Raw genomic sequence first — 22985 nt, forward strand, 5'->3', positions numbered from 1 at the left:
ATGTTGCTTTTGCAGTTAGTAGAACAAGATTGATGAAATGTTATGTTTGGCCAAAATTTAAGTTTTCATTTGGAATTCAGTGTTGAGAGAATGGATTGTCAGAACCAGTAAGTTTTCCTTTGCTTGGGATATGGACATGTGGTAGTAATTAGCAATATAAGGTCTTTAGTTGAGCAACCAAGCATAGATTCTGGCAGCAAACATAATGAGAAACTACAGTTGTTCTATTCCTAACGTCAGAAAGTTTCCAGATAAAATTAAATGCACGTGCAAAATGAAAGCAGCTAAATTTTGTTGAAAGATGTAGTTTCAGCTCTTAAAATAGCAAATGTGTATACTTTTAAAATTTCTTCAAAATAGATAAATATATGGAATCTGCTTTGTAGCATTTATATATATGTTTATACATGTTGCCTCATGAGCTATGTATGTGGAATAACATGCTTCTTTATGATTATTAAACTTTTAGGTGGGAAGTTAGAATTAACATATGATTATGTATGTTTTGAGGATTGCCCTACATCGCTTTAATACTAAGGAGAGCCTTGCTGTAGAATTGTAACTATTGAGGCAGCTAGAATGTATGCATAAAAATTATTTCTACAAACTCCACTTACTAAAGAAGAGAAACAATCAACACACCAGAAAGTTTAATCTCACATTTCATTTTGCTTTTCAGCCAATAAGGTCCCCAAAGGACTCATAAACTGTATAGGAATAATTTTGCACAATAAAGAAGCTTACTTCTCTCTTCGATGAGACGCATACATGCAGAGTTTGGAAGCAGAAGTAGTTTATAGGCAGTGTGCAATTACCACTGGTTAAATTTACTAGATACTAGATAGTTTTGTTACAAAAGTCCATGGGGAATTTTAAATTTTAAATTTAATTTATAATCTGTGCTTTGTAATATGTTCCTGTAATGAGACTTCTAAGGTGTCATAGAACACAAAGCGAGAATTTTATTATAGTCTTTGACTGAAGTTTCACCTGCTAAATAAACAACAGTACCCACTGTTGCATATATACCAAAATGTATACCAATATATCTATACAAAATGTGACTGAGACCAAACATACACATTTAATGACAAGTAGGGCAATGACTTTGGCACAATTACAACCTAGTGCAAAAAATAATTAAGAAGTTACCAAGAAAGGTAACAATCCTTGTCTTGAGTTTCAGATTTGTAAGCAATGAGATCTGCTCTATAGTAATGAGATTACTGCTAAACAGCTGTTTTGCTACTGTTTACAGATCAGCTCATCAGAAGACTCTCTGATGTTTTTACTATGTGCCCTTATACACTAGAATCAGATGGTCAGTAGACAAGGAAAAACTGGCCACCTTAGTTTAGTTATACTCAGAACAGACAATTGCTTTTTGCTATGGACACCACTAAATACAAATGATGCACAGAAAACTAGACTGTAGTTACAAGGACAGAAAATAGTTGATATTAAATATATATATATATAAAAGATGTAACTGGGAAACAAAATTCAGGCATGAAAAGCAATCAGAACTGTAAAAAATAATATTCTAATACTGCTAAGAGATTTCTTAGGATAACAGTGATGTGGCTTCCAATATTTTCCACATTGAGTCCTACATAGACTTTCTGTTCTTTCACGTGACCAATTCAGTCACTACTGTTTCACCTTCCTGTGCATCTCCCTGGATGATTTCTGTAGTACATGATTTTACGTTTTGGGAAATTCTTTTTGCAAAGCAGGTATTGCACATAATATTCTTTACATATTAGCCAATGTTCTGCTGATTTCTGTAGAAGTAGGTAACAATATAACTTACTTTCTCTGTAGAACAGTTGGCATAATTTGATTAATAGGTTAGTAACTACCTGACAGAGTTTTTGTGAGATTTAACGGAGTTAAGTTTATGCTTTCTGAAAATGAGAAATGCTTTTAAAATGCAAAGTAGACAAATCTGCAATGAACGTTAACTCTTATTAATTGCTTCATCACCAAGCATGATGTTGTCATGCAGAAAAATATCTGCAATATTATCTAGGACGTATCTCACTAAACCATTGTGAAACTTAGTAGATCACTAAGAAATAACTAATGGAAGCATATACTTGAAAGAAGTTATATTCAGGTAATTTCATAAAGTAAATTAGTGACAAACTAGTATCGTTAAGAATAGATAAAGTAGTTTGTAATGACAGAATACGGAATACAAATATGGGAGATAAAATCTAGATGTAACATTTAGCTGGGTGGAGAAGGAAAAAAATCTGACCTTTTATTACAGTGTTATAAAAAGTCTATAGATTAGACTTTAGTTTAGAAAATAATATACAATTTTTTATATATAAGCTGGGGAAGTTACACTTTTTTGTTTGGATATAGCTTGAGTATTAATGATATTTGCTCTTAGCCATTGTTCTTAATAATTTTAAGACCAGCAGCTGGTTCCCTACATCCTATTTATGTTTAGCTCTTTTCTTTTGAAGGCTTTTGATTTGACTTACTCTGTTTAGACTCTTTCTGTAACCTATCTGTAGAACTCGTGGGGTAGTGTTCAAGGGATCATTTTAAAGTGAAGTACCATTGAAGGATGGAAAGGTATCTGCCACTCTATCCCCATAGCTGATAGACTGTTGTTTTTAGAATGCAGCAATAAGTCTACAGGTTAGTTAATGCATGCATACTTCTGGAAGGCTGGAAGAGGCAGTGATCACTTCGGCTGTGGATTATTTTTCTGAAGTGCTCCAACTAACCTCTTAACTATAAAGTTCGGGCTTTAAGTCTTATGAGGCAAGGATTTTCTTCAAGAAATTCTTGCTTTTGGGTAAGTAGAAATCTACTGTTGCACTCTTTTTGTGATATTTGGAACTTACACATTCAGTCCTAGCCAAAATAGGACTTAGAAGATCATCCGTGTTATTTCTTTTAAGCAAAAAGGTTTATTTATAACGTTCATATTGCTCAGGTCTGGTCTGAGATTTGGTTAAAGATCCAGATTTGGTTTACCTCTACTAAGTTATAATTAACCTTTTATTCTGCATTTACTAATTTACTTGAGAATCAAAATTGTTCTTATTCAGTTGTTTCATTTCTCTACTCATGTGTTCGTATGATCAGACTGGATTTTAATTCTTTGAATTATTTTGTAGTTGGAGACATTAGCTTATTGAAAATCAGCCTGCACAAAGCTCTAGAAAGCATATGGAAAGAACATTTGTAAACTGATGGACTGAAAGGGAGACTAGATAACTTAATGATTTTTTTTTTTCAGTCTTTCCTCTGCATTGAATTATTGACTTTTAATTCCATGGACTAATTTCTTTTTGCCTTTTTCATGCAAAACTGCTATCAAATCAAATGGAAACTCTTTATGAGGGCAGCAAGCGGAACACAGCTTCACATGAATACATATTAGCAGAGAGAGGGATTATTATTATTTTATATACATGTATGTATATATATAAACTGCTTATCTTGTCTCAATAGTAAATATTTATGCTAAACTTTGTTAAATTTTCAGAAGATTTTTAAAAAATGACCCAAGGGATTACTGTAGTTAATATATAAAATTAAAAATTGTATTTTTATGAAAACACAGTTCTTTACTGTATAAGCTATTAAAACCTCCTGTTTCGCTTCTCTCATGATCTGTTCTGCTTCCTGGAGATTTCTTCAGATTTCTTAAATTTACAAGCCATAAATTAGCAAATCATCAACATATCAACAGGAAGAATCATCTGTTAGAGATTCCTTCCAGAAGGAAACATGGGATTCAATAACTAAACTTCACAAGGAAAAATAAAAACTGTAGACAGATAGATATGGTAAACAGAAAGACAAACAGATAATTTAAGTTGACAGGCCATCTTGGATTCATTAGACATTTGAATTTGATTAAAAATTAGAAAAAAAATTTTAAAGCTTATCCAAATACTTTGGCAAAGGTCCATTTGCTGCAGTAATGAGAGGCATAGCTCCAAGGAAAGTGAGATTAGATTATTATATTAAATAATTTGATAGAATATGTAAGATATTATTTTCTAGTGGGATGAGAATGTAATAAGAGGATGTGACATGGATTGCATTACGATCCCCAGGGGTGTCTCTATTTCCCATCTGCTAGCTATTCTTCTAATCCCACTGTTTCCAATGAAGTCTCACTTAGTGATAAAGAAAATCTGATGAGTGTTAAATAGACTGACAGATAGAACTAATAGGACAAACTTTTTTTTTTTCAATTTTACATGCTTATTAAACTATATCCATTCTTATGAAAGCAGGAAAGGAAATGTGGGAAGTGACTTATAAGAATATTATGACTTTAAAAATGTATATTCTAGGTCTCAAATCATGTCCCATTCCTACAATAACAGCATTAATTTTATATTTCTAGTTAAAATTGTAAAAATTTCAACTTTTCATTCTCTCTGCCTAAACTTTAAGAAAAACTTTTGGGTTTGGCATCAAAATAGCAGTTGTTGCTGTCCAAATTTTGACCCAAGAAAGTCTGAATCTGGTTTATAAATCTGCTGATCTACCATATTCTACAAAATATACAGGCCATGACTTTAAGTGTGGATGTTCCAGGGAGTGCAATGTGAGATGGCAAAAGTGGTGAATTAATCAGCAAGTTTTAGTGAATTATGACTTTTTGTTTTCACTTAGGTTCTGTTGCAGAAAATTAGTCATGACATTTTGGGGTGATTTCTGTGGCAAGAAATGCATTGGCTCTGGTCATGAACGAAATGCTCAAAAATCTTCAAGCCTTTGCTAACTCTGCATTGCTTACGAAGGATTTAGTTATTTTTTGACTCATTAACCATTTAAAAATGTATAAGGCAATTTGAAAATGAGTAATGGTGGGAACATAGAAAGCAATTTATTTAAGGGAAAATATTTTCTATTTATTTCAAAGGTAATAACAGGGTGTCTTGTGTGTGTGATATCTGCTGCACAAAATAGGACAAGAAGGAAGCCCAGGGTTTGGAGGGATTAGAGCAGTTGATTAAAGTCTGTTTGCAACCGAGTTGCTAATGCTGGAGATGTGGTTTACTCCTGCATTTTACTGTAAGCTTTCTAGTATGGAGTCCTTGTGCATGCCATAGCATTTAACAGTTTTTACTTCTCTTTATACTAAATTATTAAGTTATTTCTTATGGTGATATAGCTGTGTAGTGTCTAAATGTTGTGGTATTTTTTATGAAAGAAGAAATACTCTAGATAATATCACCATCAAGGCTGAATGAAAGGATGAATATTCAACCTTTACTTTAAGCTACAGTGGAAGCCTTTTAACTAATCCAGACCCTGGCAGAAACAAATCACTGTGCCTTCATCTTATTATTGCAGTTTCAGAAGTATGCATGAAGCAAAGAATATTAACTTTTATTTCTTAACTTGCTTTATAGACAAGCATTGCACAATTCCTTAGATCATAAAAATATACGATAAACTCGTTTAACTGTAACTGAGCAGGGAAGTTGAAATAAACAAAACACCTCACAATGAATCACTTATGATAGCATTCTGTTGCAAACAGACTTAGATGCAAGCTCTAATATAACATATAATTAAAGTATCTGAAATGCACTCTATAGGCCTGTTCTCTAGTAGAAGTCTCAGTTAGGTGGGCATAAAATGTTTGAGGACCTGCATAAGTGAATGCTTCTGTACTATTTCTGTGCGCTTCAGAAACAATTTCTAATAAAGTTTGCCAGTGACACACCACCAATATTCACTGAGCAAGACTGAAACCTGGATTTGTGGAAGTGCACTTGATATAGTTTCATAGCTGTAATAATTCACGACTAATTACGGTCTTGTGTGTGACTGTATGTTTGTTACACATTACCAATTTCATGTTTAAGAGAATTTGGAATGATTCCTTCTTGAATCTTCATTTTGTGTATTTATATTGATCACAAAGTAAATTAATATCTGCATCAAAGGTAGCTTTCAAATGCCTGACACTAATGATTTCCTATTTATGTTAATCTTATGTATGATCCAGTGCTGTTCCACTGATCTGTACTGTATACCAAATACTGAATGTAGCTCTTTGAGTGTTTGCTGGTATTAAATAATTATTTTTCTTTACTCACAATACGAGAGAGATTGCAAAAAGCATGGAACCTATTGGAAAGAATAGTTTCTGTCAGAATTAATCACAGCAGCTTCAGTAAAGGCTGCACAAGTTCACTCTGGTTCCTAAATACTTGACAGCTGAAGCTATCAGGTCCAATTTACAGAAATTAAAAGTACCTCAGACATGTTCTCACATACTGCAGTCACATCTCCAGTCACAGTGTAGTCATATTCTTTTATACGTTTAATGTTGATATATATTTGAAAGTCAGTGGTTTTGGCTGCTCAGTAACTTCAACACTTTTGAAATTTTTAATCCTTCAGGATTCAAGAGAATAATGAAAATCTACTTTCTAACAGTTGAGGAGCAAATGTTAAAATACAGTTGCTGAGGTGTTACAAACTTGACAGACAATTTGCTATGTCCTTGAGTATTTTTGACTTACCTCCTTTGTACTAGAAGATTTCTTGAGCCTGATTTGGGAATCAGTGTCAGAAAATAGAGAGCTTACAGCTGATTTTTTAAAAAAATATCATATCTGCTTTTCGTGGGAGGTTTTTGGAGTAGGTAACCTCTGGAGGTCTTTTCTAACCTGAATTATCTTGTAATCTTATGATCCTATGAAAATTTCTTCTGTAATAGAGTAATTTGGGTTGCACACTCTATTGGGCTTGTAGATTTTCTCTTCAGTTTACCCATATTTTTAAAATGTGGACTCTAATTAATGACAGAAAAGAAAGTGAAATCTCCCAGGAAGGAAGTAAATTTTCCGCACAGGAGCATTCAGGAGGAGACCCTGCTAAAGCTAACAGCACAGGATCTGTACAAAGGAGTTGTTTCAAGAAGAAATTATTTCGATAGAAAGCAATGCATTAACTATGCAAATAGAAAGTTCAATTTCTTAATTAGTAATAGATGGAAACATTTGAAGAAAATAATAGTTTAAAATTAGTCATCTTGGAAAACATGTACAGACAGTATGAGGAATACAAATGAATAGGTTTTAGCTGCTATTTGTCATTTTCTTGGACCTTTGCAGTTTCTGATGCTGGATGGGTTTACACTCAGGAAAAGTGCTGAATACCACTAGACAGCTAGAACTCCTCAATATGTTAGTGTAATGTAGTGTATCAAAGACACACTGTTCAGAATTTAAATCTAGTAAACTGTTCAGGTTTTAAACATCTCTTCAGAATCTGATATTTCTTGCAGTTTTCTGTTTACATTGATATATTGGATGGAGATTCATCCATTTGATGGGAAGTGAATCCTAGTGACTGAAATCATATTTTACCTTTCTGTGTTGAAGGTTGTTATCTTGACCCAACTGTGTATGCAGTAAGACATGCACACACAGTGCTGGCAGCTCAGGCAATTGGCCACTAGGGAAACTGAAAAAGGGTGCTTCTGAAGGGAGGATTATAGGCATGGTTTTATCCAGTACAGAGGCTGCAGCAAACTCTGCCAAGCTGCAAAGATCCCAGAGGAAACCTCTTAAGGACCCCTTGCACCATAAAAGGATGATCTAATTTATTTTGTGTCTTGTTTTCTGATATTGTGCTTACCACCTCATAAAGCAGCAAAGCTTTAACTCAGGGATTTTTGTGTTTTTAAGTGTTTACAGTCTGAAAACTCAGTGCTCTGTACACTTACTGTACCAAAAACTGAGGTTAAAATTGAGCAAAATCTTACTGAAGCCAAAGCAGACACTCTGTATAGGTATTTTAGCAATAAAAGTTCATAGTATTGGGTGCTATGTTAAATATAAAACAGCATGACCAGAGTCTCATATAAACATATATTCCTTGACTGTTAAAAAGAAAGAGACCATTGACGTTTTTGAGTGCTGCTGTTTCTAAAACTACCTCTGAGTCCTGGTCATGTCACTAAGAACGCATGCAAAAGGAGTGTTTGAGTTTATCACATTTCTAAATAAAGCTTGAAAACTCTGTGCTACGCTATTTATAGAAGAGGTAATAGATCAATATCATAAGGTGTGCTGGACTGGTATAATAGTTTGTGTTTTGCTTTTCTAGTGACTATATGAACCACTGCAAAAGTAACAGTACCTGATGGTGATATTCACTGCATGGTGTATGTTACTGATTTATTCTTTGTTCTCCATAATTATCCCTTTTCCACTGAGTTCTATGCACTTTTCACACACATTTCGTCAAGCATTCAATTATGAAGCAAGAACAGACTCCTCTTAATAGCCCATTACACAAGTAATCATTGCTGCCACCTACTGTTGTTTCCAGCCAATGAGGTTTCTGCATTACTGAGTTTTCCACAGAACAGTTATGAAGTAGGTGAGATTTGGATGGTTTACTTCTTACCCTTGGAATTCCTTTGCTTCACATTTGGCAGCGCAAGTGCCAAATAAGTTTGTGAAATTGTGTGTTTGTAACATTTGTGCATAAACTATATGACTGTAATGAAGTTGACTTTCTATTCAGGAATTTTATCTATACCTCATTGTCCCTCTTCCTGACTTCTGTGAGCAATGTAGTAATTGGAAGTGTTAGCAATACGTATATCAAAATCACCATCTGTCTTAAACCCAGGACAGTAATGGAAGCCAGAATTGAGCTTATTCCATGAAGAAAATTGTGAGACAATGTAGGATATTCTAATCACAAATTTTTGGACTTTGCTTTACAATAATAAAGGAGCAAAGATCCCTTAAGTCAGGAAGAGTGCAATTTCCTAGGTCTTTCCTTCAGCCTTTCAGAATTTAGGATGTAGAATTCAAGAATGTGTACGTAGGTATATATTGTGCTTCCATCTTACATGGTCAGATACATCTGTTAATGGAAATGTAGAGCAGTAGAAACCTTTGTGACATCACAATCTGTGCAAACTAATTTTCTAAGCAATCTATTGCGATGGTGCAATAAATGATGATTTCTTATTGTACTCTCCTTGTAGAAGTTAGGGTAGGAAAAAGATTTCTTTTTTACTGCTTATGGCCTATAATTGGCAAGCTTTGCACTGCCTTCGTTGGCATAAGTGTCTGCTTTCAACCATGGAAAAATATCGAATCATTTTAGGGAGACTTGCTGTCTTATTATGTCATAAACCAAAAATTTAAACAGTAACTGTCAGTATAGGGGGTAAAGATGTGGAAAAAGATGTGAAAAACAAAGAAATATGACTTTGAAAGGGACTAGTTAATACAGTGTATAAACATATATATAAATGATGCCGTTTATTATTAAACATGTAATACAGCTTGGCCGAATGGTTTATTAATAGCAGTCTTTGCAAGTGAGATTGTATATGTATTTGCAATTGCAAAGCACCTTTTGGAACTGATGTTTTCCTCCTCTGACTTCATGTAGTAGGATCTAGAGAAACATCAAGAAGATACATTCTTTTTTGGCCAATAAATTATCATTTCCTTCTTTGCTTTCTTGCTTGCTTGTTTTACCTTCTTTGCGAGATTAACTCTGATTTTTCTGTAACAGGCACATAGTTGTCTGTGGTCACATAACACTTGAAAGTGTGTCCAACTTCCTGAAGGACTTCCTGCACAAGGATAGGGATGATGTCAACGTAGAAATCGTCTTTCTGCATAAGTGAGTAATCTTTCAAGATTAGTCTTATCATCTGTTACTAAAACTCATTAAATTAAGCTGTATCTTCTTTTGAAAGATAGAGAATCTTTCAAGCTCCAAATAACCATAAAATTAATATTTGCAATTACTTTTGTTAACAACGTATTTTGAAAAAAAGAGTTGTTTTCTGCAATTTTTTATAACCCATTGCTAAGTAGAGGTGTTTCAAGCAGACAGACTTCAGACCCGGTCATGTCAACTATGATGTAGATAGCTAAACACATAGTTGAAGTGGGAATGGAATTATGAAATTAAAAATAATAAAATACTAATAAATAGATGTGAGAATTTTCTTTAGTGGCAAATATTTCTAGTGAAACTACTAGAATGTGTAAAATCAGTAAAATTAATGAAAAATACTGCATGTCATGTGAACTTATGCTATCTGAAAACATTTTCACCTTTGATTCCACTAGGAAAAAATGCTTATTTCATATTGCAAACTGTTTATAAAAAGACAAATGTGGGTGCAGATGTAGTTTTAATATGGAGAGAGATATTCCTTTACAGATAGAGTGAAAACAGAAAGGAAATTTTTGTCACGGTGATAACTAGTACTGTGCTTTTACCCATATATACATACCTACACACACATAGTCTCTTGCATTTTTCTGATGTGGGATTTGGAAAGGTGTCTTAAGGTGGCTGCTGCTTGTTGCAGGCTCTACATTACATGTAATACAAGATCAAATAGGCATGTTTATGGGAAAAGCTGCTAGAAATAGCCTGGTGCTAGAGAGAGAGACAGTATGAAAGGTCTTTTCTGCTCTGGAATGGCATCTGTTTAAAAGTGTTGCAAGCTATGAATGAGTACTATTTTTGCACTTAGCAGCAAGTTCTGCACTTTTCTTCTTGTTAAAGAAAATTATTAAAAAGTTGAAGAATCATTTGTGATGATTTAACAAAGGAAGCTGAAAAGTCATACAATTTTTTTTGTCTAGTCCTTTCAAATTGAATTAAAGATTATATCCTCAAGTAGCTACATTGTTTGTTTGCTTGGTTCCCCTCTCTAAGTAATAAGAATTGACTGTCAGAGGAAAGCAGAGATCCAGATTTCCCCAGTGAAAATGCGTGGTGGTAGGAATCAGGAAACTGCATATGCACATGGAGGGAGTTTAGCACCTGGCTACTTGTTTGTGCCTGCTTTCTTCTGTACCTTCACAGACAAATATTTGCATGTATATATTTTATTGTCTTATTAAATTTAACATCTGGCATGACAAAGATCTTATGCACTTACTATGTAGCTATTTAATCTCTTCTGTTTGAATGAGTGGCATCAGAAAAGGTGTTTACAAGGTTGATGCCACATCACATAATAGATTGCGATTCATTTATTTTTTTTTTTGTTAACCGCAAAAAGAAATGAGACAAAGTCACATCATAATTATGTTTGTTTTAGTTGTAGTTCCTACAGGCCACAGGGTCCCTACAGCATTCCTTCTCTGGCTTTTAGTGATTTTGTTTGAGCTCTCCTATTTGATGCAATCAGCTGTTTTAAGAATGGTGGGGACATGCAGAGGATGATCTTCTTACTAGAAAATTTTGTCGGAGAATGCTGTGTGAGGATGTTTTCAAATGTTTGCACCAATTCTTCTGAATTCATGTCTGTGAGAAACTGACAAATGATGAGTGTGCAGAGTAGCACAATGAAGTGGGCCAGAAGTGCTGTAGACAGAAGTGAGGAAGCAAAAGCTGTACAGTATTTAAGTACTGCACACTGTTTACACACCACAGGAAAAGCATCAGCAGAAGTCTGAATACATAAAATAAATAAATGGGTTGGTTTATAGATGAAGGAAATGGGACAGTTATGGAAACTGACTTCTAATTTGCTCTTGTGTTTTCTTTCTCTTCCCAATGCAGTATCTCCCCTAACCTTGAGCTGGAAGCTCTTTTTAAACGACATTTCACTCAGGTGGAATTTTATCAGGGTTCAGTCCTTAATCCCCATGACCTGGCGAGAGTGAAGGTAACATCTCTGTTGTTCTGCTCTGCTGCTATTTGACTTTTTTAAAAGTACTCGCTGCATTATTTGGAAAAAAACAGTAAAACTCTTCTTTACGTAACCCCAAAAGATTGTTTTTTCCATCTCTATTACAATATCTACCCTTATAAACCTTGCTTTCCCTATATCTTTAGATTTTCAAAGCTACAGTAACACTGTGACTTAAGATACATTGTCTGCTATTCCATTGAACTCTTTATGAATTTTTCATTGGGATTTAGTTCAAGAGTCTATTTTACATTAATGTTTGATATAATAGAACATTATCTTACAGTAATTGCTTAAAATGCTATTGTCTTACCTTCATCAGAACGATTAGAAAATAATTTTCACCTGTTAAACCCATTTTCTATTGTCTAGAATCCTGGAAAAAAAATACAATTTAAGATTTTTGGTAGCTAGAATGAGATGGTTTTATTGTCTAGAATTCTCTATGGAAAATTATTTTGTACTCATAAAGCAAAGCATGAAGCTTAAATGAAAAAAAAACATGGCAAGCTGTCAGAAACAGCATTAACTCTTACGTTTCCATTTCGTGTTTGTTTGTTTATTTTTTTAATGGAATGTAAACCAGCTACTTAAGCCAAGAATATTTTAGTGCAATGTTAACACTTTGTGCAGTATTAATCGTGTCTCTTATCCATTTTGACTGCAGAAATTGCTTAACCTTTTGTAGCCCAACACACACTGTTTCAGTTCATCAGAACAAAACGTTCTAATTATGACCATAAAATTGTGTGTTGGTATTTTGTGTTCTGTATTCCACCCTTCTTTGTGTTGGTATTCGGTTTTATACACTGAAAAATACTTTTGTCATCTGCTTTGAGTGAAATAGAGCTAAGGTTTGTGTGAACATAGAGGTCCCGTGAACAGATCAGTTCTTCTCCTTACACTTTCTAAAACTGGTGCTCAGATTCTAAATCATCAGTTCAGGTGCCTCTTCCTGTGTCTAATAGGAAGATAGTTAAATTCCCAAACAAAGCTGCAGGACTTATGGGAGCACTGTACTGATATAACAGGAACTTTGTACGGATTTAGGGGTCTAAATTTCAATGTCTGGTACAAAAGATACGTCCATTAACACCTCATGACTCAGCTGATACAACGTAAGAGTCAATAATTGAGCTACTGACCTGGTCTGAGCATCATAAGCAAGTTTCAAGAAATTGCTGTGTGTATATGAGAGCTGTTATCGTCACTCACATTAACTCACATAAGCCTTGTAAGGTTTTTCATTAGCAGTATTAAGAACTGACATTCTCATTCATGATGGCGGTGTTGGATTCCCTAATACTTTATGATGAAAGAAGAGCTGGAAAGAGAGGTTGCTATTTATATTTGCTTTTTTCTTTGGTGTCTCAGATAGAGTCAGCAGATGCGTGCCTAATCCTTGCCAATAAATACTGTGCTGACCCAGATGCTGAAGATGCCTCCAATATTATGAGGTAAACTTACTAGTTTTTTAACAGTTTTTTTGTTCTTAGCTCTGATTAGCTAACGTCTGGTGTCTGGATAGGCTATGGCCACACACAGCTTTATCACTGATCTGTTGCACTTGAAGAACGTTGCAAGGGGTTTTTTTAGGGGACAAATTACAAGGTTGTCTCAGAAGTTCAGAGATGAGGATACCCTAAATTCCTGCCTAAACTGTTTTAATTTAGCTGTTTTAGAAAGAGTGTGTCAGAAGAGACACTTGGAGCACAAGCTTTGGTATTCTTAGTCATTTTGCAGGACCTAGAGTTTAAGTATTCATAGCTGAACGCAGTCCCAGTAGAAATGAGAGGAAAGTGAATGCAGTTGTGTTGTTGCAACAATATGTTACGTGAGTGCATGTACCGCATGGGCTGATGTTAACAATGGGACAGGAGGACCTTTAATCACTTCCTACGTCATTGCTCCTTGTTATATCTGCTTCTACAAGTAGTTACAGAGCTTGGGGGAAAGAAAGGTGTACACTTCATGACGGTAATGATACAGTTGTCTCCTAGCTCCATCCTCCTTTTTTACACTGAAGACCAAACACTGCTTACTTTGGTTGACAGGCACTTAGCACATTAGGAACCACCAGATCTTGTCCTGCTTTCCTCCTTATATTCTCTGAAGGAAGAAGATTAAAGAGTCACTCAGTAGATAGCAGCTAGAGTTACAACAAAGCCAAGCCATTCCATTTTTTGTGTTTTGTTTGCACAACCCTGGTTTTAATGAGACTAGTCTCTCCTTTATAAAGCTAAAATGTCAATGATTTGTTAAAAATTCTCTAACGTAGAATTGGGCAGTGTTATGAACCAGTTTTACTGGCCTGTCAGATGTTTGCATGCTGTGAATTGAAGGAAGGAGAGAAATAAAAAAAAAAAAAAATAATTGCTCCTCTAGAAGTTGTTCACTGTATGCAAGAGGTCTGGCTGTCTGTGGAAGGTGCAGGGCTTAAATATGCCTAATTTCATTTTCCAAACATGCTTTTGAGTTTCAATGCAAGAAGCTTTATTTTGACATTAATTGCCTAAATACATTAAAAATATTCCAGTTGCAGATTACTTCATTCTTAATAGATTTAATACATTTAATGTAATAAAATGCGAAAGAGTGGAATTCTCATGTGTTTTCTCACATTTAAATGAATTAAATTCAACAAAATTGAATTTTTAATTAAATCAGTAAAAAATGGAAAATTAGAAGGAAGACTTGTTTTATCCTTCCAAAAGATAACATAAATTAAAATCATGCATACAACTCTTTTTGTGTTTGATGCTCTAGTTCTGATATGCTTCAAAGCGCAAGCCAGACCAGCAGTTTGCAAGATATTTCCTACAAAATACCGATGCAAACAGTTATGGCATTCAAAGTCTTATGAGACTAGTGATTCCATAATAATTCAGATTATTTTTTGGTTTAATTGTTTTATCTTCTTTTTCTACCTTTAGTTTGTATATACAGAACTGATTTTTTTTGGCCTGTTTCTTTCTTTAATTTTGCTCAATACTTTTTTAGTTTTTAGTTTGTATGTTCCTCTCTTCATAAGACGTTATCAATCCACTCATTTCTCAAACATTTTTCTTTCCAGCCACTTTCAATATGTACACAGTTGAGTATATCTTTGGCCCATTAATTAATTAAGAATGCAGTCAAGCTGCAGGTTATGGAAGTAACCCCATATTTTATAAATTCAGGGTTCAGATATCAGTTTCAATCTTGAACTGTGGAATAATCCATAAAAATTAAGATGAATTTGCATGTGAATTTATGTCAAACAAAATCATTATTCAAGCCATTTAAATATCATGAATGTCTAGCAACTATAAATAAATAATATATGGTAGGGCAGAAGGAAACGGATTCTTTTCAGACATCATTGGAAAACTTGATCAATTATGTTGATTGAAAGACATGAAGGTGATCACTGAAGATGACGTAATAATTGCAAGTGTATTATTTGCTTAACAGAATGAGTACAGTATCTGAACAGAGCTGCTAAAAGAAGTCCCTTTTTCTGCAAATTCCATAAGAGTAAACCATTACATTGAATAATTCCTGAAGCTTGATATTCTATAGTATTAGCTGATGGTTATTAACTGAATTTGTCAAGATGTAAATGTTGGATAGGTCTGACTTCAATCGGTATGCTTAACAGCCAGATGAATGAGAGGGTACAGTTTTAATTGTGGGACTTGACAACACAGTAAAGTAAAAGTATTGGGATACATTATCCAAATATCCCACCAGCTAAAAGTTATTTTGGTTTTTTTTTGTCTTTTATTTTTTAGAGTTATTTCAATAAAGAATTATCATCCGAAGATAAGAATTATCACTCAGATGTTGCAGTATCACAATAAGGTAACGTGGCAACCAACAGTGTCTCTCCCCAGAGGTTTTTGCCACATTACATTCACTCATACACAGTTTTTCTATGTCCGCTAATAGTGAGCATTTTTCTTTCCAAACAAAAACATCCTAATAAGCCTTGTTGTGTAATGCAGTTACAAGGTAATTCAGGTTTTTTTACATATGCAAGGGACCTTATCAAAATCCTCTGACACATTAATTGCCTAAGGTCTAATTCTCAAAGCTACAGTGTCCATAGTTGCTCTTGATTCCAGATGAGCTTTTAACCACTCAGCTTCTATGAGTTTTGCTCATTTTATTACACTAGAACTATCCAAGATGAATTGGTGGCCTCTAGGCAAGTCATCAGAAGTCAGTTCTTTGTGATACTTAAAAAAAAAAAAAAGCATAGAATTATTGTCTTACTGGAAATTTATTGTGATTTTATGTTTCTTGTATGACAATGTAGACCTGAAGTTGCCAAGTAGCAGGTATAAAATAAATAAAATTAAGTGTTTTTTCATATAAAACATAATTCAGTTGTGAAATTTGTTCCTAAAAATATTGTGGAGATCAAATTTATAAACCCACTTTGGAATGGAATTTGGCAAATTTTTGGTGGTAAATCCATAACCTTTAAACACAGTGAAGTCAATTCATTCAGTCCTGAGATGAGGAAGTCCATAAACTGCTGATTAACAGGGCTGGGAAGAATATATCAAAGGACAGACTACTCATATGTCACCTGCTTCTTTTATTATTTCTAAAAGCATGAACCACTGCCCAGTGTTGGAGAAAAAGCTTGGCTGGGTAGACCTTCATTCAGTGAAATACAATAATCCTGATACTCAGAAGGTTTGACTGCTAACAACTTCTTACACCTGTAACCTTTGGCTAGAACAAGAGCAATTACTGTTGCTTGTGATGTCCTCTTCCTGTACTTGAATGGAAGGAGACTGTCTTTTTACAGAATACAAGCGAGGTGTTTCTCTGCTTTAAACAGATTCAGAGGGGAAGATCTTTTAAATACTGCATTTTTCCTTTGTATTTCCAATGAATGTGTCTTCAAGAATAGCTTTTATCAAAGTGCTGAACTGTAATATTAACTTATGAAGGGAAACAAGCATGAAGGATTATGTCTATACATTTCTATAAGGCAGATGGAAGAGAGAATCCGATAGAGTTATGCCAATAATTGAACAATATTAATACCTCTCTAACTGACCAGTGTCAATACTGGAGGTCTGTCTTGATCAGCTATTTTCTTTCTTCTATCCTTATAATTAGCAGTCTCAGGAAAAAGTTTGGATTTTCACTAAGTCAAGTGCTATCCTTCAGGGTGGAAGGAATGAATTAGAAAAGACAAAAGATGTTGTAAACCTTATTAAGTGACAATATCTTGTAAAGGTTGCAGCTTCACACAGGTTGTAATCTAAGTTAGATGCCTGTAAATTATGTATGTGCCTTATCAGTCAGAGAGTAGCTCAAAGTGCTGTAAAAGGAATACACGGAAGGGAAGGAAAATTCTGTGTTTCGTTCAGGTGTGAGGATGAGCCTAGCAGAGTGTCACAGCCAGAATATGGCTTGAGAAATGTAAGATTTTGTCTATAATAGGTAAGATTGGAACATCTCTTAGCATAGACTTAAACTCTAAAATACTTGGAGTGTTTCTGCCTACTCAGAAAAAGTCAAGCCAGTAACAAAGAAAATCATTCAATGCTGTGTATTTGAGGAAGTATTTCTGGTTCTTCACCAGTGGGGTTTTTTGTTTGTTTTCCAGGCTCATCTGCTAAATATCCCAAGCTGGAACTGGAAAGAAGGGGACGATGCAATCTGTCTTGCTGAGCTCAAGCTGGGTTTCATAGCCCAGAGCTGCCTGGCACCAGGCCTTTCAACAATGTTAGCCAACCTCTTCTCTATGAGGTCATTCATAAAGGTAATGTCTTGTCTCATTAGAGTGTATTAGTCTGCAATTCAGTTTGTCAGAGAGATGAGTAGAGAACATGGCTCAAATATGAAACAGATAGGAACACATTAATAGATATTGTAAGACAAAAAAAAAAAACAGTGCACACTTACATACAAAAGTTCTCTGCTGCAAATTGGGCAAGGAGCCAGGTTCTGTCAAGTTATGGTTTTATTTTTATTCAGCAAGTGTTTGGCCTTTAAATAATTGTTCAAAACATCATCTATTTCTAGGGAGATATTTCTGGTGTTTTGCGTTTTGCTTCAGACAAAACATATGTTTATCTATGGGAAGAGCCCCTGGTGCTAAACCAAAAATATGATTTATGTAGCACAAAGTGCCCACAAAAAAGGACTGATCATTTTGGTCTTTTACATCAAGTGGCTGGTGGACCTCTGACTGTCAGAGTAAACAAGGAGCATGTGTTGGAACTGAAGCCTGAACTTCCTACAACATCATTCGTGTGTTTTTCTGCTCAAAGACCTCTTTTGGACGTACATGGCAAAATTTTAACCTAGTTGTTCCTAGACTTCTATGGCAGCTGTACTAGTTCACTGGACCAAGGCCTTGATTGCAGCAATCAATGCTTCCGTCCTTGTGCCTTTCTGGAACACTGATTCCAAACATAACGGATGGTCAGTTTCCAATCCCATGAGTGTTATTAATGGGATGGGAAACACTGGAGTACAAGGTAGGCCATGGTCCACAAGTCCATTGTGCAAGTAAGTAAAAAAAAAAAAAAAAAAGCCTAATGTCCTCAGGTGAGAAAGCCAGGACTGTTCTCAGGGAGGTGCATGTATTAGTGCAGGGCAGTGAGTCTTTAGTTACTTCTTATGAAGTCCTGAAATTGTTATCAAGGTATCCTTTGGAGACCTCCAAATAATTGGTGACAGTAGACTCCTGTGTGTCAAAAATATTCCAGACTATTACATATAGTGAAAAAAATGCCAGTTTTCAATATGGAAACAAGCCTGGGTTCTGCACTTTACTGTCTGCAGTTACGATGTTCACATCTTTATTCATGTTCTGAAAAAAAAAAGCTCCCTTAAGTAAAGACAAACTTGGGAACTGTTTATGACTCATCAGCATATGGTCACTTTGGTATTAATCCTTTCTACTTATATCCCAAAAGAAAACTATATCTCTTATGAACTTCATTGTTCTTGTTAGTCATTTTGGTCTGCCTCACTCTCACCTGGTGTGGTAACCCAAGACCCTCAGGAGTCTCAAACATTTGTAACAGTCATGTTAATGTACCTGAAACTTTTGCTCAGCTTCTGTCTTTCAAAAATCAGAAGGGATCAGTTTTCTCTCAAGGAGATCCAAATATATAGGTATCTTCAGAAGCCCCAGTCTTAATGCAAGTTATTTTAATACTGACATTAAACTTGCAGTGAGAAAATTGAGAGATTCAGAAAGTGGTAAAACGTACAACTCCCTGACTGTGGGGGAACTGTACTAGAGAGACACATTTACAGCCTGGATTTGTAGTTAAAACTTTTAGACAAGTTGAAAACTGCAAATGTAAAAGTATCATCTTTCCAGAAAATATATCTAACCACTTATGCCATTATCTTATCCACCTTTAACCCTATATTTTCTCATTTTTTAAGACATTCTTATAATAATTTCAGTACAGTGACAGATTGGACTATCTCACTGATCAACAGTTTTAAGCTGAAGTCTCAGCTTTGCAAGGTACTACTCAGATTACATCTGAGTATTTCTATGTACACAGAATGAACATAAAATTAGCAATGAATTTGATTTGGAGCAAGCTATCAATGTCAGTTTTGCTCTTGTGTCTGTGATTATATACAGTTATAAACAGAATAGGATGCAGACATACCTTAACTTGTGGTACTTCAGATGTCATCTTCAGGTGGCACTGAGAGGAAAAAACACCATCAAATAGTGCATTGGGAGAATGCAAGACTCTGTTATACTGTTAAAAACATATCTGCTTCATAACTAAGAATGAATTGTCCAGGCAAGTAAAATGCATATCGTCATTTCTAAAGATCTCTGACTGTATTAAAATCTAAATCAAAATAAATGTACGAGAACTGAGACCTATTTGAGACTTGGTGGGATGCCTCGCATGACTGGAATGTGGTAATGGATGGCTATGTCCTGTTCAGGAAAGACAGGCCGCTAAGGAGAGGTGGTGGAGTTGCTCTTTATGTGAGTGAGCAGCTAGAATGTATTGAGTTCTGTCCAGAGGCGGATCAGGAGCGAGTTGAGAGTTTGTGGGTGCGAATTAAGGGGCAGGCTGGCAGGGGTGATACTGTTGTGGGTGTCTATTACAGGCCACCGGATCAGGATGAGGAGGGTGATGAGGCCTTCTACAGGCAGCTGAGAGCAGTCTCTCAATTACAGGGCCTGGTTGTTGTGGGGGATTTCAACTACCCTGATATTTGCTGGGAGGCCTACTCAGCCAGCCATCCCCAGTCCAGGAGGTTCCTCCAGTGCGTTGATGATAACTTTCTGATGCAAATGGTGGATGAGCCAACTAGGAGAGGAGCGCTGCTGGATCTTATCCTCACTAACAAGGAGGGTCTGGTTGAAGAGGTGAAGGTTGAGGGCAGCCTTGGTTGTAGTGACCATGAGATGGTAGAGTTCAGGATCTCATGTGGCAGGAACAGAATAGCTAGCAGAAACACAACCCTGAACTTCAGGAGGGCCAACTTTGGCCTTTTCAAGCAATTGCTAGGGGAAATCCCATGGGACAGGGTACTGGAAGGTAAGGGGGCCCAAGATAGTTGGTTAGCATTCAAGGACTGCTTCTTCCGAGCTCAAGATCAGAGCATCCCAACAGGTAGGAAGTCAAGGAAGGGTACCAGGAGACCTGCATGGTTGAACAGGGAACTGCTGGGCAAACTCAAGTGGAAGAAGAGGGTGTACAGATCGTGGAAGGAGGGGCTGGCCACTTGGGAGGAATAGAAGTCTGTTGTCACAGGATGTAGGGAGGCAACTAGGAAAGCTAAGGCCTCCTTGGAATTAAACCTTGCAAGAGAGGTCAAGGACAACAGAAAGGGCTTCTTCAAATACATTGCAGGTAAAGCCAACACTAGAGGCAATGTAGGCCCACTGATGAATGAGGTGGGGGTCCTGGAGACAGAGGATAAAAAGAAGGCGGAGTTACTGAATGCCTTCTTTGCCTCTGTCTATACTGTTGGAAGCTGTCCTGAGGAGCCCCGGACCCCTGAGGCCCCAGAAGAAGTCAGGATAGAGGAGGAATCTGTCTTGGTTGATGAGGGCTGGGTTAGGGACCAATTAAGCAACCTGGACGTCCATAAATCCATGGGCCCTGATGGGATGCACCCGCGGGTGCTGAGGGAGCTGGCGGAAGTCATTGCTAGGCCACTCTCCATCATCTTTGCTAAGTCGTGGGCAACGGGAGAGGTGCCTGAGGACTGGAGGAAAGCGAATGTCACTCCAGTCTTCAAAAAGGGCAAGAAGGAGGACCCGGGTAACTATAGACCGGTCAGCCTCACCTCCATCCCCGGAAAGGTGATGGAACAACTTGTCCTTGGTGCTGTCTCTAGGCACATCAAGGACAGGGGGATCATTAGGGGCACTCAGCATGGCTTCACCAACGGGAAGTCTTGCTCAACCAACTTGATAGCCTTTTATGAGGATGTAACCCAGTGGATAGATGATGGTAAAGCAGTGGATGTGGTCTATCTCGATTTCAGTAAAGCGTTTGACACGGTCTCCCACAGCATCCTCGCAGCTAAACTGAGGAAGTGTGGTCTGGATGATCGGGTAGTGAGGTGGATTGTGAACTGGCTGAAGGAAAGAAGCCAGAGAGTAGTGGTCAGTGGGACAGAGTCCAGTTGGAGGTCTGTGTCTAGCGGAGTCCCTCAAGGATCGGTTCTGGGACCAGTACTATTCAATATATTCATTAATGACTTGGATGAGGGATTAGAGTGCGCTGTCAGCAAGTTCGCTGATGACACAAAACTGGGAGGAGTGGCTGATGTGCCGGAAGGCTGCGCAGCCATTCAGAGAGACCTGGACACGCTGGAGAGTTGGGCGGGGAGAAATTTAATGAAATATAATAAGGGCAAGTGTAGAGTCCTGCATCTGGGCAAGAACAACCCCATGTACCCGTACAAGTTGGGGACAGACCTGTTGGAGACCAGCGTAGGGGAAAGGGACCTGGGGGTCTTAGTGGACAACAGGATGACCATGAGCCAGCAGTGTGCCCTTGTGGCCAAGAAGGCCAATGGCATCCTGGGGTGTATTAGAAGGGGTGTGGTCAGCAGGTCGAGAGAGGTTCTCCTTCCCCTCTACTCTGCCCTGCTGAGGCCGCATCTGGAGTATTGTGTCCAGTTCTGGGCCCCTCAGTTCAAGAAGGACAGGGAACTGCTAGAGAGAGTCCAGCGCAGAGCCACAAAGATGATTAAGGGGGTGGAACATCTCCCTTATGAGGAGAGGCTGAGGGAGCTGGGTCTCTTTAGCTTAGAGAAGAGGAGACTGAGGGGTGACCTCATTAATGTTTATAAATATGTAAAGGGCAAGTGTCATGTGGATGGAGCCAGGCTCTTCTCAGTGACATCCCTTGACAGGACAAGGGGCAATGGGTGCAAGCTGGAACACAGGAGGTTCCACTTAAATATGAGGAAAAACTTCTTTACAGTGAGGGTGACTGAACACTGGAACAGGCTGCCCAGAGAGGTTGTGGAGTCTCCTTCTCTGGAGACATTCGAAACCCGCCTGGACGCGTTCCTGTGTGATATGGTCTAGGCAATCCTGCCCCGGCAGGGGGATTGGACTAGATGATCTTTCGAGGTCCCTTCCAATCCCTAACATTCTGTGATTCTGTGATTCTATTTCTTCATGAGAATTTAGCTCAATTGGCGACAGCAAAAGGTTTTTTTCTTTATTTAGCTGAAAGGGTATTCTTTCTCCAAATTCTCTCACTCTTAAAACTGTGTTTGAAAGAGAAAACTATTACTTAGTGGTGGCTGTGAATCAACAGTGTATTGCAGGAGAGCAGCTACATTGACTGGAATTGTTAAAGACTCTATTGAAAAGAAAGATGTCCATTCTCCAAAAGAAATTCCATCCCTTTTCATTTAGAGTACTGAATTTAAGTACTGTCAGGTCTTCACAAATTCCTTTGGCAAACGTTATTAGTGGAGGCTCCCACGAGTTAGGAGATTGCCAGGAAAATGTACTGAAACTTCTGTATTTTTTAAAGAAAGCTTGAAATGTGTGTTTGTTCCTCCTCCTTCATAACGTGATTAGAAGGTGATTTAATGTGCCATAAATGTTTGGTCAGTCAAACACAAATGAACATGATTGATGGTGACATTGCACACATTTAACTCATTATATGTTACTTCACAGCAAAATGATTTGTGTAAACATTCTGCCCAGTATTAGAGGTAAAACAAACTAAGAAACCTCAAATGTTATATTTGTTCCTAGTATTTTCCTCTTGGTTTTAGCGATGTAATGTCATATGGAATCTTTTATGTTCTTTTT

General features: G+C 36.8%; 1 protein-coding gene across 12 annotated transcripts in view; it reads left to right on the forward strand.

The window, feature by feature from the left end:
* Positions 1 to 22985, forward strand: part of KCNMA1 (potassium calcium-activated channel subfamily M alpha 1) — a 554299-nt gene that overhangs the window by 376083 nt on the left and 155231 nt on the right. For all 12 annotated transcript variants that reach the window (XR_011047946.1, XM_068398028.1, XM_068398027.1 and 9 more), the window contains 5 exons: positions 9547 to 9657; positions 11563 to 11668; positions 13067 to 13149; positions 15466 to 15535; positions 17304 to 17459. Coding sequence is in view for 11 of the 12 variants with exons in the window: in XM_068398028.1 (XP_068254129.1) it covers positions 9547 to 9657; positions 11563 to 11668; positions 13067 to 13149; positions 15466 to 15535; positions 17304 to 17459 (526 nt within the window). In the remaining variant the exon portion in view is untranslated. The remainder of the gene's footprint in view (positions 1 to 9546; positions 9658 to 11562; positions 11669 to 13066; positions 13150 to 15465; positions 15536 to 17303; positions 17460 to 22985) is intronic.

The sequence above is a fragment of the Nyctibius grandis genome, chromosome 4 (genome assembly GCF_013368605.1).
Source record: "Nyctibius grandis isolate bNycGra1 chromosome 4, bNycGra1.pri, whole genome shotgun sequence".
NCBI lineage: Eukaryota > Metazoa > Chordata > Aves > Nyctibiiformes > Nyctibiidae > Nyctibius > Nyctibius grandis.